The 17,621-nt window shown below is 40.5% G+C and overlaps 1 protein-coding gene across 1 annotated transcript in view; it reads right to left on the reverse strand.

Moving 5' to 3' along the window:
• The window catches only part of ST8SIA1 (ST8 alpha-N-acetyl-neuraminide alpha-2,8-sialyltransferase 1), an 83,498-nt gene extending 76,282 nt beyond the window's left edge, over positions 1 to 7,216 (reverse strand). Inside the window, exon 1 of the mRNA XM_008635566.2 lies at positions 7,041 to 7,216. Within this exon, the coding sequence (XP_008633788.1) occupies positions 7,041 to 7,142 (102 nt within the window). The 5' untranslated portion in view covers positions 7,143 to 7,216. The remainder of the gene's footprint in view (positions 1 to 7,040) is intronic.
• Positions 7,217 to 17,621: the final 10,405 nt, after the last annotated feature.

Below are 17,621 nucleotides of genomic sequence, written 5' to 3' on the forward strand. Positions count from 1 at the left end.
GCTACACATAAAATACCTTCTGAACATAATCTGGTGTCCTGCCACATTCCAGTAAAATTTACATGAGCCATATCAAGAAACCAAATAACAATACAAAAAATAGAAGTCTGTAGTAGTCCATAAATTCCTACTCATTCTCCTGCCAGGTGGTAAGAGCTGGGCACAAAATGGACCCAAACCTAAGGCTCAAATAAGCCAGTACTGGTATCATGCCTATTTTAAGATGTATCTCATCAAAAAAGCCAACTATTGCAGAGAGAAAATTAATGTAATGCGCTCTGATCACTGAATAATTCAAATATATAGTCACATATATAGCAAAACATCTTTAAACTTAACAAGATGAATTTTAATAACAAAATTCATAAATAAAATGAAAGGCCAGCAGGTGGACAGCATATAAAGGATAAAGCTTTCTCAAGAAGCAAAGGTTTCACTGCACCTGTAGATGGAAGTCTTGGTATATAAATGAGTTCACTGCCAGAAAAACCTCTGCATGGAGAAACAATCTCCTTTGAGTATCTTATCGGTTATATAAAACTACAATAAAAAAAACAAAGCAAACCTAACTGTATTGCCTTTGGGCAGACTAGAACCTACCGCTCTTTCTATTTTTACACCCCCAGCCAGGCAGCTCATACGCCCTGAAGTCACTTACAGCCATCACAAGTCTGGCGCCCCTGTATCTTCTCATCTGTGCCCACTTCCTTTAATTATTCTTTTGCTTGCAACTGTTCCTGCTTCTAAAGCAGTAAGTTTATGTTGCCATAAATCAGATGAACATTGACTAAAAAGCCCATAAAATTTCCAGGGCCTCTCTGTCCCTCTTTGCTTGTGCTTCCCCAATTCCTCTTTGAGATCAGCCTTTTTGCTTTGTACTTTGCAATCCCACAGCATAACATTTGTAGTTGTGACCTGTAGGTACTGTAAAAATGATACTTCAGGGAGAGCATTTCAGTTGTGCAGCCAATGAGTAGAAACATGAGCTCTTGTAGTACCAAAGAAAGAGAGTAATGGATGCTCAGTCACTTTGGATTTGAAACACAAAAGTTGAGTCAGGGCAGCTGATCCTCTCTCTGCCTGTGGGCCAAACTGACACTTTGCAGCCAGATCCAGTCCTTCCCTTTCTCTCTGTTACATTTGGAAAGGTCAGCAGCATTTGCACCGACTGAGACAAAGCCCATTTGGCATGTGCATTATTGCAGATAAAATACACAAAAATCAGGCTCACCCAAGACAGCCTGGCTGAGCTGCTTGGCTGGAGACATTCAGCAAGTCCAGGGTGACCAAAGCCCACATCAACAGGGGACAGAAAGCAACTGGGACAGAAAGCAACTCCTTGCTCTGTCTCGACTCACTTCAACAAGGGCATGTTGCCCATCCTTTAGTTAATTACTTCAAACTAAACACATTCCAGCTCAAGTTTTTCAGCATAAATTTGATTTTCACCATCATGTATGTTTGCATCTTTCCTCTACAGAGCAGTTTCAGAAAGACTGTGGCTTTTGCTTAACTGACCAGCCAGAATAAAGGATGGTCTATTATAGCTTTCCTAACAGGCCACACAAACTGGTCCAATTACACAGTTCTTAACCGGTCAGGATGGAATCATAGTGAAGGTAGGGGTTTCTCTTAACTAAATATTAAGCCACATTTTAGTTTTGATCACTCTGATGCCAATGGCTAGGGATTATCCAGGACTGAAGGGAAGACTCATGCTCCAAAAGAGCACAATTTGTCAGGTTTCTACAGATAGTATTTAATCTCCTAGTTTATGAAAAGCACTGTATAACACAATTTCTCAAATAATAAAAGAATTATTAGTTTCTTTCCCAAAACACAGGTTTTATTTCACAATATTTAAATACCTCTTCACCTTTTAGTGTACAGTGTTTTCCACATTTCCAATAACGAATGTTTATCACATTTTCATTTTGAGTCAATATATGTAGCCCAATAAAGAACAGAGTTTGCATATTAAAGTAGGCATGGGGAGCAGGAAAAAAATGAAGGAAGACCAAAAGGGAAAGCACTAAGGAATTCCCCCAAATCCTAACTAAATATAACTCAAAGGCAGACAGGGAGGTACTATTCAGACAGCAGACTTAATGGAAATAGAAATAAAAGCTGCTTAATAGAATGCCTGTAGACCTAAAATTTACATCTATATCCAAGACATCAAGAAAAAATATCACATATTACAGCCAATATTTCACTGTATTTCTCCAAGCAGTTATTAATTACAGAGAATTACTGACAAGAGAGTACACTGCTAGCAAAAAAATTAACGGAGCACTTCCAAAACCAACAGGGTCTAAAATCAGTCCAACAAAACAGAGTGTTTGCCCTAAGCAAGGTACCATTTTCCCCTTAAAGGGGTTCACTTTCTTTACACAGCTCTAGCTTCACATTCCACCCTGGATCTGCACAGCAGCTGGCTCCCATCTAATCCTTCCTAGAATCTTCTGCTCTTACACCTCACCTTTTGCTGGAACCAAAGTGCCATTTTCTTCCTCAGGGTGTTTCTCCTTTTATTCTCAGCATGCAATAAGGGGAAAAGCCTGCAGACTCTATACCAAACTCCCTTTCCCAATCTGAATTTTTTTTTTCCTGAAATAATTACAAATTATTCTACTTGCTGCAGGCTATAACTGTAAGAGCAGGGAATTTGCTTTGAAACAGCACCAGCAGATGGACACAAAATCTCTGGCTAAATGAAAAATGTTGTGAGCAACCAAGAAAAACCAAATAAGCTCCCAAAATTTAATAGGGACTCTGAATGAAAAGCACAAATCACACAGCATAATCATAAAATAATTCACTGTTACCCAATACACCATTCAGAAAATCCAGAAAGTGTCAGAGAATGTCTCCATTTTACATTTACAATTAGAGCAACATTTTTTCTGCCTTTATAATAATGGCAGGAATTTAAACTTTAAACAAATATTTATATTATGTACGTATTTTGGAAAATATCATCTTTCTCCTGATCACAAAGTATGCAGAGAGAGATGTCACATTTCCCAGGTTTTTTTTGTGGCTGGCAGTTCTTTCCTTTGGATTTCTCCAACACCATTCGTGATGACTATTCATGAGAAGCTCAGTGCAAGCAGCCACTCTTGTAACTGACAGCTTCTGCAAGTGAAACTTTACAAGGGATTTGAGCAGCTAAGGAATCATCAGGGACAGCAGTCCTGGACACTCACCAACACACAGCTCTGTGTTCTGTTTAATAAAGGTCCACAATGGTGACAAGGTACATTTACAAGCTACCCATGACCATTAGTGCCCAGTCTGGCTTCTCCTGATTGCTGAGTATTGACCAGTTTCTCCACGGGAGGGGAAAGATGGTGCAGTCAGTGCAATATCTCATTTCTGCTTCCAAAAATTTTAATTCCTGAAATCAAGGGGTAAAATGACACAGAGGGGTAGACTAAGAGGAGCCACTTCCAGCAGCTGGAATTACTGGTTCATGCAAAACTCTGCAACATCAAATTTTGTTCTCATAAACTGAAATGGAGCATTGAATGACTATTTCCACATAAAAGCTTTTCTCTTTTGCACATTTCTCCCTTGGTGGGTCAAAAACTTGAAAAAATAAAAGGAGTAACGTAATCACTCAAAGTCTGAGGAAAAAAGAGGAAGCAACAGAGCTGATAAAAAAAACCAACAGCTTAAGTATTACATTCAAAAAGACAGTAAAATGAAATGTCGTAACACCACCAAAACCTTTTAAGCTTTTCAGCTCAAAGCAAAACTGAAAAACGAATTAACTGATAATAAATTTATATTTTCATGAAATAGCATTTTTAGTGGAAAAGCACGCTGTCAGAAAATGCTGACTCAGCTGTAAGAATTTTATCTACAGATTGCTCAGAAGAAAATATTTCATTCAGAAATAAATGACATTTTACATATTAATTTTGGACATATTTATTTCTGTATTACATGAAATACAGCAAATTCCCTATTTAGTTTTGACTTACATTATCCTAGAAGTTAGTCACTGGTTCTGGACTGAGAAGTCTTCTGCAATCACCAAATTGCTCAAGCCCAGCAGACTGATGTGGATGGAGACATTTTTATTTATTCCAGAGGAAATATTTTTTTGATTATACCAACATAACTGTGGTCTTTTACATTCCTGTGACGCGATGCAAGTGGGGGGGGTGGAAAGAACATTGTGTCCATCCCGATCGCGTCCTTACCAGAGCAGCTCCGGGGGGTGCCATGCAAACGCACTCGGACACACTCTGACACACCGTAGTAGGTGGATACTCGCTGCCACTCACACACACACACAGTCGGATAGCTCCTGCAGTGTCGCCAGGGACAAAGAGGCGGGAGGGGTCCTCTGTATGGAGTTCTGAGGGGTTTATTGGGGTCCCTGCTCGAAGGAATCCAGGGACAAAGAACAGAGAACACTGAGGGGTCCGGGTTTTATCCAGATTGGCACCGGGGGTGGACATAACATCAGAGACCAATGGTCTAGGGGCCAAGGGGTGGGTGGAGAGGATGTGGGGTGACAGGACAGTGACCACTGGGGAAGGTGAGAGGTGGAACAAGGGAACCGGGAGCCAGTGGGGGATCAAGGAAAGGAGAACTATCTAGAACATGGACTTAAAAAGGGTGAAAGGGGGTGGTCTTAGACCTCTGAGCTTGCCCACCAGCAGACCTCCACTGTTTTGGAGTCCTGAGGCTCCCTGGCCAATCCCATGGTGGCCTCAACCACTGCAACACTCCTGTTACATCCCCTGGGCATTTCAGAGTATTAACCATATTTTGTGAGTTGTTTTAAGCTTCTGTATACTTTTGAAAGGAATATTCATCTTCAGAAAAATCGCTTGCAAGCAAGCTAATAATAGACACCATTCTTCAAAGCAGGAGCCTGAAAAATTTAGGCAAGTACATTTCTTGAAACAAAGACAGAAGTAAAAAAATACATTTAAAAATTTACTGCAGATAAATCCTCCTTATTTTTTAAGCCTACCAGGATTTTTTCTGATAAAGGCCTACAAAATTCCTCTGGGCAAAATGCATAGGAGTACCACATCAGATTAGAGGCAGTGGTACTTGCAAGGAAAGAAGGAGCAGTAGTGAATAGCATTGTCGGAAACAAACTGCCCATCAATTCGTTAAAGGGATAGCATTCCTGGGTTGGAACATCCTAGGGCTGGAACATGATGAAAATTCCTCTTTTCCATCACCAACCCCACAGTAGCATCTGCCCACCCCCTTCGCAGCCTGCTTGGCAAGCCTAAGGGACGCTGAAGGCGCAGCTCCTTAGCTCATGTTGTCCCCCGGAAATTTCTCTCTTCAGGACTTCCCAGGTCTTTACTCTTGATCTGGCCAACTGATAAACTTTAAGGACAGGTGTTAGGATCCTGGGATCCAGTGGAGTTGCAAAGACTATGATTTCTCTCTAACATCTCTGAAGGAGCCCATCCAGCATGCTGCTCTTTGCTGTGAGAGGAGGTAGGACACCACCATGGCCAAGCAGAGTGCTAGATTTAATCCAAAAAACCCCACATCTGAAATCCCAAATCCATCACAAAACAGTGACGTCCCTCTGCCAGCCCAAGTGGGGCTTTCCTGAAACCTTGGAGAGGACACACACACTTTGAGCACCTGTTGCCAGTATCTTTGTGGTACAAAGTTCACAGCTCTGCCAAGGATTCCAGTTTTCTCCAATAAACATTACAATATTGTAGCAACAAATCACACTAATCATCATAAACAAGACTTACAGCCACTGCTCTGCAACACATCATAAACTGTCTATCCGTCTCCAGAAATTCACTCCAGTCGGGAAGCCCCTTTCCAGCCGTACTGCAGGAAAAACCCACTTGCCAGGCAGGTTTCAGCATCTGTTTTTTTGCTGAGCTTGCTTGGACACAGCAGCTAGGAGCAGCCTGAGGGAGGCAGAGGTCCATTATCCAGTTCATGGCAACAGGGACAAGTGACAAGACAGAGGACCTGGCATCCTGAACAAGACGCAGCTGTAACAGAGCTTCTCTGGATCATGTCAACAGAGACAGGTGCTGCTTCCATCTCCTCTGCCCCACACTGCAGCTTCCCCTCACTTCTTCTCCATTAAAAGAAACTCTCTCAAAGTAATAACTCTGTTTTTGAGATCTAAAAACTACTTTTAAAAAAACGCCTAAAACTTCTTTGATGTTTTATTTGCAGGATGAAGTTAACAAGTAAGAACTCTGCTACTCATTTAACTGAAACAGCAACAAATAAGAAGCCCTGTGTGAATGACTCAAGACTGACTGGGAGGCTGAATAAATCCTTATACCTTGAATTTGACAGATCAAAGTAGCAGGTAAATCAATTAATACAGCCAGATGTTTGGCTTTAAGTGTGTAGCCACTTAAAATATTTGTATTCAACATACAAAATTCAATATAACAAACTCACTATTTAGTATCAGTTCCTGTATTAATTAAAAATACAAGAAGCAGCCTAGACTAGTATTACATATTGCCAGCACGCAAAAACCCTGCACTTAAGCCAAAGCACCTTTGATGGACATTAATAACCAACCACTTCCAACATTCAAAAACACAGGAAGAATCAACAAAGTCAAGCTGTTGGCTTCTCTTATTGGGTCTCATTGTTTGCCATCAAAGAACTTTATTAACCTGGAAGTAACTTGGGACACCTTCACACAAAGCACTGTCCCACAGATCCGAACTGAAACAGTTGTGGGTGACGGATCAGGCTTACAGTGACTGTGATCCCCAATTGAAATGCGGAAATCACCCTCTTAAAATAGCCAGAACCAAGCATTTTAAAAATCAAGACGTGACCCAATTTCATCCCTTGTGTACATCCCCAAAACAGCCAGGGAAGTATTAACATCTATACAAACAAAATTTTCAGAACATGGAAGTAAAAAAGCAGATGCTTGTTTGGTATTGAAAAATGAAGATACAATTTCTTGATGACCCTTCAGCCTATTTATACTCATTTGTATCATGTTACCATTTAGATTTTAATACTTAAAATCAAAAGAAAACATGGTTACTCACCTGTGGGAAGAGAGAGTAAGTTGCATTGTCAATTGTGACAGAATATAAAAATTCCCCATCAAACCAGAGGTTCTTTCCCATGGGAGAATTAATCTTTGTCATAGCAAAGAGCTGCCCAGGGTCACAGCATTCTTCCAGCAGCTTCCTAGAGAAGGGAGCAAAAGAGAAAGCAGTATTAATTGGAACCTTGTCACACCTTTGTTAATCATCACCCCTCATATCCGTGTTCCTGCCACTCTCAGGTGCTCTAAAGCCACCCTTCCCAGCCAGCAGATGAACCATGGGACAGCTTTCATTTCAGAAAATCTTAGAATAGAGAGAAAAAAAAAAATCTAAATTTTCATTCAGACTGACACAGAAACAAAACCAAGATTCAGCAAAAGAAACTTCACCCTATACAGCCCATTTTAATGGGCAAAATCTGGTCTCCAACACATACAGAAATCAGAGAAGCTCGTTTGAAAATTAGATCCAAGGTACATAAACATTCAGTATCAAACCTTATTTATGAAGAGCAGGCCTCCTAAAACCCCACAGTTACATAATTTACGTATGGAAATTTTGGCACCTCTCTTCAGTTACTGAATGTCCTTGTGCTACATTCCCAGCAGTATTAGTGCCTGCTTCCTAACTGAAGGCCAGTTTGAGTCATACCAGTATGATGGATATATATAGAGAGAGTGAATATACTTGTTAGTGTCCCTGCTGAAACTCCGTATCTTCTTACTCCTTCATTTCCCAAAAATACTACTCAGCCTTAGTAGAAATTGGAGGGCTTATGAGGTGATTGAAGGTTATCCCGAAAATTCTGTACCACAGCAAACTCAGCAATTAATATCCTAAAATACAGAATGATGAAAAGCTCTAAAGGTCCAGAATATCCTATCTTTCCAAAGCCTGCATAGCACTAGGAAGGGTGACATTCATGTATGTAAAACACACATTGCAGAATTCTGCCCTTACAGTGTAATATTATGTTATTATATACATTCCTCATATATTTTAAAGGTAATCCCAAAAAGACTGGAACCATTTCCAGTAGCTGCACAGGAGCTGTCAGCAGAAAAACATCAATTATTAGTGACCACTAAAATGCTTGGTATAGCTGTTCTCCTCTACAAAAGAGATTTGATTCAGAACCATAAAGTCATTCAGAGAAATTTAAATTTCAGCATTTTTTGAAGTTTTGCTGCTACTTTTCGTCTCTAAAAATAGGTATTTGAAAAAAACCTTTTTTTTTCCCTATCAAAAATTGATTTTGCTGTAACTTCATAATTCTCTGCAAATGTGTCAGTATTATTTTTCAGACACACTTCAACTGAAGTAACAATAAGTTCCCAGCAACAGCTTCCTAAGAATGTGGTAGAGTCCACAAGGCAGGAGATTTTCAAGACACAACAGGACAAGGTGCTGCATATTCTCATCTAGGTTCCATTCCCGCAAAAGGTTGGAATATGTGATCATCTGAGGCCCCTTCCCACCTTGGTAGGTATGTAATTATGTAACTGGCCATTGCAGAGCTGGTTTATCTCCCTCTGAGCAGGAGACAGCAATGTGCCAGCCAGATCAGCAATTCCCATTTCAAGAACACCAATGGCTTTATTTACAACCATCAAGGAAAGGCTTCACATCAGCCTTCTGCTGATGCCCAAATAAAGCCTTCATCACAGAACTGTGAAAAACAAATTACAGGAAATTTGAAATCTCTCACCTTTGTGAAACAGTGTAAGACAGGCATGGAATACTGTTCCAAATACAAGATTTGAAAGTGGAGATTTTTCTGGCTGTCAACAAACCAGTTTGCAGGTTTTGTAAAATTATTTCTCTTTCTCAAGTGGAAAGAAAATAATTCTGCATATTTTTCTATCCGCACAGCAACTCTTTCAAAAAACATAAGTTAATCAAAGATCAGCTGGAGCCATTTGTTACAAAACTGTATAACAAAATTCAAAATTTCCAGTGAAATTCTGCAACTCACACCTCCTCTGGAAGTTTGGTCTGAGCAAGAAGCACAAAAAAACCCCCAAATAACGTAGTGGACAATTATCTAGGGAGTGTTTTATATTAATGAATCTTTTCTTAGCCAGGGTAGACTAAAGAGCTAAGGAACATACCTTTGTACAACTCCCTCCCTATTTATTAGATGAGCTATATATCTCTATTCTTTCCCATCCCCAAAACCGCATTCTTCCAGTTCCTGCTGGGTCTCCTGGAAGGGCCACAAATAGGCAAGCCACTAGTTCAAATATGAAGCTGTGTGTATGAACACAAAAATCTTGTGTACTCGTGTGTGCTTTCTGTCAGAAAAGAATAATTAGACGTCTCTCTTTCTGATCCAAATCCCAAAGTTACAAAGCAAGAAAAGCTTCATAGGAAAATGTTTATTTAAAAGCAGAATGGATTCAAAGACAAGCCTATAGCAGGATACTTTGCAGGATCAGGGAGACTGAATTGTTTGCTGAGCTTGATTAAAATGCACAGTAGAAATGTTATGATAGAATTTGCAGAACTGCAGCAGCTTTTGGCCAGGAAACTCAGTTCACTGCAAGCGTTCCTTCACTCATAGGACATAAACAATATGCTTTTGATTCAAAGTTCTCTCCAATTCCAAGAAGACCTGTATGCAAGAGGACCTAATATTGGGATTGAAAAGGCACTGGGGGCCCTCAGATCCAAGAGCACTTAGGGGACAAACCCCTACTTGTGAAAGACGCAGGAGAAATGTTCCTTGGAGAATCTCACTTCAAGCCCCTCAGATTTCAGTTGGAATTGGGCACCAGGCAGGTCACTAAGCAAAAGGCAGCCTCAGCACTCATGTCTTAACCTGAATCCATCCTCAAAGCCTTCATAAAACTTCCAAACTACTTATTCTTCATCTTAAGTTAACAAGCTTTGCAGTCTGATTTCAGTTTGCAGACAGTTAATGCTTAATCACATCCTGGTTTGACTCAAGTCCCAGTCAATAATGACTCAGGAGCTATTTTGAACATCCCAAATGCAGCAAATATAATATCTAAAAGAAAAAATGGACAATTCCATGGTATGGGTTGTCAGCCAGGAGGTCATAGCTCTTTAGCTGTCTCTTCTCTGCAGTTGGGGGTTCCTGCCTCCCCAGCACAGCACCATTTCTCCAGCTGCTTTGGGATGCTGTCCTACATGGAGCATGTAAGCACTACCAGCACTGTGCAAGGCAGGGGGAGCAAAATTCTTCATCTCAGCTTTTTCCTTTTAAATCCATGCAAACGAGATGTACTACATTAATGTGAAAAAGATCAGACTGATGGGGAGCCACTTGTCAGGCAGCAGCAGCAAGAGGAAGGAACCTTCACAAAGCTTCTCCAGGGAAGTGGTAGAGTCACCATTCCTGGAAATGTTCAAAAAACAAGGATGATCCAGAGCACATGGATGGGGAGAGGACAGGAGAGACTACAGCCTGATGCTGCTCCTGCAGGTCCCAGCAAATGCCAGCAGACCTCTCACTGAACAAGGGCATTGATTCAACCATTGCTCAAAAATGGTAACATGAGACTTATTATTTCATTACAGTATGGCTTTAATGGAGCATTAAAATACTGACTGAGGCTCACATTCAAGTTTGAGATAAAAATAATTTGTGAAATGAATTGCTTTAGTCAGATTCTGCTCAGCTACCTGGATTTAGGTGGCATCATGCTAATCTTGATCAGGTGACTGCAAAATGGAGCCAGGATCTGACAGCACAGCTGGACATAAACTTTCCCTTTACAAGGCAGTTCCCATTCACCTCAACTTCCCTTGTTTTGCTTTGGGATCAAATGAATCTGAAGGCCCAGAAAAAAAATAGTACCTGGCTTTGGAGTTTCAGTTGCTATCAAGACAAAACCATCAGGTCGTCACTCACAACCAGGTTTTTGTGGAGCTGCTGGAATCCAGAGCACAGGTGGTCACTTGGGTTCACTAGGGAAGATTTGCACAGCTCCATTTCACTGCAATTTATTAATTGCTTCCATCTACATACCCCCCGGTAGAGGCAGGAGGACCTACCAAGATGGAGTCCTCAACTAAATCAATACCTATTTCCCAGCATGTGCAACCCCTATTGGAAATACTTCAGGGATTAGTATCAATAGTGGCTCTGAAACACATCTGGCTTGACCACCTCTAACAGTCTCAAAATTTAATCCTGAAATTCTCCTCATTAGGTCTTTGGTGTAATGTTTCCATAAGAATAACACATCCCCAAGTTTTTGAAAGAAGTTTTGGTGGCAGGGGAAAAACCAAAATCACTGCTTAATAAAATACTGTCTTTAATAAATTTGCACCCTCTTCAGAGTCTGATCTTTTGGCACTTCAGGTTTTGGCTGATTTTTAAATTATTTTTCCTTCCTCCTTTAAGAGATCCTTAAAGGAGGCTGCTGAAATTTCAGCCTCCCCTCTGATGAGCAAAAAGGCTGAAATTTCCTGAATTTCTTGCTATGAACAAAGCTTTTTACTCTTTCCATAATTCCTGTGGCTATTCTATCTTTTTCAAGACCCACCCCTAAATATTTCATTCTAAATAAAGCCTGCAAATATTATTTCTAGGGTAGCCACCCCCTGCCAACTACAGGGACAAACTGACCTCTCATTACTCACGCATCCCATGCCATCCAAGAACAGACAAAAAAATCTAGGCCCATCTCTCAGAGTAGGCAGCAGCCAATGCCTGCAGCTGTAATAGAGCTCTCTCAAACTGCCACATAATGGCTCTACTCATGGCCATCTTTTTCTCCAAGCTAGCAGTCTGGGAATTTTATGGCCCTACAGAATGCTACAAAGCCATTCAATAATAGTAAAATTACTGGTTCTACTACAATCAGTGAGCTTCAAGCTACAGTTGGCATTTGGCTTCTGAATATTCTGTGAAAACATTGTTGGGTTTGGTCACACACATTGAATTTCTCTTTCCTAAAAAGCTCAATCTAATACTTGTAACTGGGGATTAGCTTGAAAAATGTACTGAGACTTTGAGGTTTTCATGGTGTTTAAAGCACCTTATTACTCCAGGCATACCACCCCACTCAAGATGAAATTGAAAATTATCCGCAGCACAACTGTTTGCAAATATGATCTTAAAAATGTCTTCCTAAGAAAGATCACCTGGACAAGTACCAAATGAATAAGAAAATGGCCAATGCAAATGCTCTTGATATCCACAAAAGCATACCAAATTGGGTTTTTGGGACAGCAGTCATGGTTGAAGCTCTAGCTAAAATTAAGACCTTTGCCAAATACAACAACTAAATCAAGAATACATTGCTGTGCACAGGTTCACTTCTGAAAATACTCAGCTACCTAAGCTTGAAGAATAGGTCTAAATGCAATGAAAAAGAAATATGAAAAGAGTGGATATCACAGAGCAGAACAGAGATAATCTGATTTACTCTCCAGGCAAGGTCTCTACAATATGGTAAGATTTAACGAAGACTAATAAAGTCATGACTGTTCTCCTCCTCACATTTATTATTATATTGTTTCTTGATATGAAACTTTCAGCCTATTTCAATGCCCCCTGCAGCAATTTCTGGTGTCTGGACTTTAGAAGGATCATGTAATATTCCCCCAACTTCCTCAATAGAGGAAAGTTATCAGGACAATAAAAAGGTTGCAGATAGTAAATCATGCCTGGCACTGCAACCTGCATGAAAGGAAAGAGATTGCACTGCAGAGACCACAGAATAAGGACAATTCATGCATACCATCTTCATTAGCTTAGTAATAGAGCTGCTGCGACTTTTTAAAGTAAGAAATTAAACTATAAATTAACAATAATTTGCTACAAATTGCCAAATTAATAGTTGCAGAGGAAGCTATGAAATCAAGCACTTGCACCTTTTCTGCATCATCAGTATCTTTTAGAACTTTTTTCCAGGCTTTTTTGAGGTGCCTAAAAGGGAAACAAAGTATTTTATTTAAACCGAGAATATAGTTTTCACTCCTTACTCTTATTTATCCAGATAATATTTGGGTTTTCATTACCTATTTTAAAATCACTGATCTGGTGCCACCCACACAGTAGAATTCACAGTTCTGTTTCCCAGACTACAAAAGAAAGATAAAACTGTTTTTGCATCCTGTGGGATGATATGGTTACCCTATCCTTGCTGCCTTGGCCTTGAATGAACAAACCCTGCTGCCTTCTAGAAGATAAAATCTGAGCTGTGAATCATTGCAGCACCTCATCCTAATCTCTGACTGATTTTGTTTAACTCTTTTTTTTTTTTTAATATACAAGTGATACATTTTTTTTCCAGACACATTCAAAGTGTCATAGAAAATGGGGTTTGATTTTGATTGTACCTACAGATTGGAGAAATACCTATTTAGATTGGAGAAATACAGATGAGGCCAAAATTTGCCAGGACTACCTTTTTGATGGAACAATGTTTGTGAACTAGAAGAAACCAAGATATAAAGCTGAGAGAATTGGGATTTTTCAGCCTGGAGAAGAGAAGGCTTTGGGGTGATCTAATTGGGGCCTTCTGGTGCCTGAAGGGAGCCTACAGGAATGATGAAGAGAGACTATTTCCAAGGGCCTGGAGTGACAGGACGAGGAGGAATGGCTTCAAACTGATGGAGAGTAGGTTTAGATTAGGTATTAGGAAGAAATTCCTCCATGTGAGGGTGGTGAGGCCCTGGCACAGGTTGCCCAGAGAAGCTGTGCCTGCCCCATCCCTGGAAGTGGTCAAGGCCAGGTTGGATAGGGCTCTGAGCAACCTGATGTAGTGGAAGGTGTCCCTGCTTATGCCAGGGGAGTATAATGAGATGATCTTTAAGGTTTGTTCCAACCCAGGCTATTCTATAATTCTGTAACTGAGTGAATAAAAGTCTAGCAGATCACCTGACAAGCTTTTAGTTTACATTTCCTCCTGCCAGTTCTTTTACTTAAATATGGAGGAGCTTTGATCTGAAAAGCTATTGAATCACTTCCTTTCAGAGAAAAGACATTTTGATTTATGCAAACTTGCTTCAAATTCCTATGCACAAAGCCTGTTTGCAAGCTTTGAAACACAAATTTTAAGGTATGAATTATAGAGTATGAATTCTAGGACTTGGTCAGATGAAGTTTTTCTAAGACTCTCATATCAGATATATAAAAGAGCTGTATCATAAGGAAACCACCACAAATTGTGACTAGCAATAGCAAAGATATCCAAATTAGTTATGCAGTAAAATCTACTGGAATGCAGGATGTCTCTGAGCTGTCTGTATTGTTCCCAACCACATCAAGGAGAGACAGCAGCAGTGATTTGACATCTCACCTGGGAACTGCAATGAACAGCCATATTTCCTGGAGAAGTGAGGAATCTGAGCAGGAGCTCGAATTATGGTTTCTGGGTGGCAGCCAGAAACCTCACACAATGTTGAAATCCACTGGAACTGGTCCTTTGTTTTGTTAATGCCACCACCACCAGCCCCTAAATACAACTGTGTCAGAGAAGACACAGGGTTCATCTCATTTACAGTATTTGAAATGCAAATTGAGATCACTCCAAGCCTTCCTCATAGAGACCACACCTTTTAGGGTGTTTAGTCATCAGACTAAACACTTACTTCCTCTCTAATGGCCATAAAGGAACAACTGCCTTAGATAAAGAGATCTACATTTGATAGCTTTATTCCAGTCCATGAAGCCAGGCCTGCTGCTCCAGATCCTAGGAAGTCAATGGAGGTTTTTGCAGCAAAGGTGAGCTGTGAGAGAGGGACTGTAGCTCTTCTGCCTGTCTACAGCATCCCATGGAAGGATACTGTTTGCCAGCAGCCCCATCCGATGGTTTAACATCTCTGCTCACACATCCTTCACAGTGTCAGAAAGATGAACTGGCACAGCTGCACTGACCGGTGGTTTTGTCACAGAATTCAGAGGCAAAGGGGAGCGGGTCAGGGGACAAGATTAATTGCTTCAAGTGCTATCCTTTTTTTTTTTAATCTTATAAACCTGGCAGGGGGAGAGCAGTTTTCACAGATATGAAGTGAAATTTATGAATGGCTGTCTTGCAAAATAGCAGAACCATCAACTGAGACACAAAGTTACACTTCATGAAGTGCTGCTGCAGGAGGGACAAATTAGTTGTTCCCACCACTTCCCTCCTTCCTGCCAATGAAATTGCTGCTTGCTTTGTGCCACCACAAGCACAGAGAAATATTTGGTTTCAACAAGGGCACAGAGTGGCTGTTTTCTCTCAGGAGAAAGAGATTCACTAAAAATCAGTTGAGCAGCTCTAATCTTACATTTGAGCTTGCACTATCTAGAGTGTTGATAGGTCCCACTTGGGTCTAAGCAGTCAATTATCACACCACAGTGACTTCTTCACCTGCTTCTGCAACCCAGATAAAAGCCCTCTAAGTAATGCTCCTTGCAAAAGTGCCCCTATGCTCCAATCCAAAAAAGTCCATAGAGTGCTTTTCACTAATTTGATCAATTCAGTCATGCCCCTTGATAGAAGGTGAACTAGACAGAAGGAAAAAAAAAATTCCTTCATTACACAGATTTTCTAAAAGCAGAGACAACAGAAATGAAGAGGAAAGGAATACTCTTGCACTGGTCACTCCAAGTGGTTTTTGATGCAAAAACTGTAGGTGACCAGGCTGCCATTGACTATACATACGACAGAGGCAAGAATATGTAAAAGTATCACAGGAAAAGGCATGAAAACCCAATATATTTTCAAAGTCATATGAAGGTGCACATCTGGAGGAAAGTTTTAACCCATCACAGACGGATAAATAAATCTGAAGGAATAGACTGAAGGAAGCCCGGTTTTGAAGAGAAACTTGTTCCTCTCATTTCTCAGAAACTGCTTCCCACATCTCATAACTATCAATTGTTTAGGAGGTGAAATGAGTTTTGCCTGGTTGGGAAGTATCCATCTGATGCCTGCCAGCCAGCAGGATGAGCTGATCAGCCAAACAGGAGGCCAAACAAAATAGGAAGTCTTGGGCTTGACCTCTCTCTTTCATCCAGTTTTTCATTAAACTGGTAGGAACTCACTACTTTTCAGACTTCTATTATTCTGCATAATTTGGATGAAATTTGCCAGTGAGAAAAATTCCTTAAAGTGAGTGGATTATGATTGAGATTCCAGTTATATCACATTTCCAACTGACTGAAAAGGGGAAAATAATCCAATAAATGCCGAATAACGCCTTTCTTTAGCTTCCTTGAAATGGACATTGACAAAACAGTGTGCTCTTTGTTGCTTCTGTACACCCAGAATTATACACTCGTTAAACTGTAATAGTCTGATTTTGGATGAAAGCCAGGATTTAATGCATCACCAAGGACTGACACTGGACTTGACTTATAGCCCTAGATGCTGCAACTACCAACATCACTTCTGTGAACAGCTGATCATCAGCTGGCCGAGGATCCAGAGATATTTCTGAACTGAGTTCAGTGGTCCTTCTGTGTGCTGACAGATGGCTTCTAACAGATGAACAAGAATGGAAAAATTACCACAGATTAAAATAGAGCCATTTATCTGAAACCCATCTTGAACTTGCAATTCCCCTGTTTACAGGTAAAAGCTTAATTTTTGAGATTTTGCTAATGTGTTTTAAATCTTGCCCAAGTGCTAGGTGCTATAAAATCAGCTTTATTGACGGAAACACTCTGCTAAAGGCCCTAAGTAGATTAAAATACAGACATATCCAAATTGGAACCTCTTTTTATGAGAAACTCCAATTCCAAGTCTTTCTAAGTCTCTTTTGGTGAAGCCACAGAAAAAAGTAAAATGGCAGTCACCTTGCACTCATACTGAACTCCATCACAGTTGAACTCTTTTGCCTCTTTACAGACTTACTGAAATAAGATCTCAACAGCTCTGGATTGAAATGAGTCTGTTCTTACTGGGAAGATCAGCTGAGACACTTTCACAAGTCACCTCCAGACACCTGTTCCAGGAACAAGAAGCCATATACCCTGTTTGTCTTCACACCTTTCTCTCCTGTAGGCCCAGTGAAACCCAAAAATCAAGTTTATTGATGATCACAGGCACTCTGTTATGATAAAACAAAAGCAAATGCTGGACTACACAATTTCTTTTTGCTACTCTCCTACTTTCATTCCCAGTGGCTGAGTGACAGCTGTGTGTTGTATTAATGGATTTGAGATGGTCAAAGCTCCATTTTGCACGCAGGAAAGTGATTTTCTTTTTTTTTTCTTTCTGAACATATCTCAGTAACAAACCTTGCCTTACTCCCACTAGCACTACATTAGAAAGGACAAAATGCTGATGGAGAAGTAATCTTTTGCCATTTGGTCTCAACAGTGCTGCCAACCTACTAACAACTCTCTGTAAAATGCCTCTTGTGATTACTTAAAGCATTCTCAAACCTCCTCTCTGTCCAATGCTTGCTACGGCAAAGAAACCTCAGGAGTCTCTAACAGGAGGTGGGGAGGAGTCCAGGAGATATTTTCTGACTTTCCTCCCACATCATCTCATTTCTGAGCCACTCTGCTCCTTCACTGGCAACCTCACCTGTGCCAAGTCCCTTTGGACAGAGTCACAGCACCAATCCACTGCTCACCACAACTATCCATTTGGATTCCAGGGTGTATAA

Source organism: Corvus brachyrhynchos, unplaced genomic scaffold, assembly GCF_000691975.1.
Source record: "Corvus brachyrhynchos isolate BGI_N302 unplaced genomic scaffold, ASM69197v1 scaffold246, whole genome shotgun sequence".
NCBI classification, from domain to species: domain Eukaryota; kingdom Metazoa; phylum Chordata; class Aves; order Passeriformes; family Corvidae; genus Corvus; species Corvus brachyrhynchos.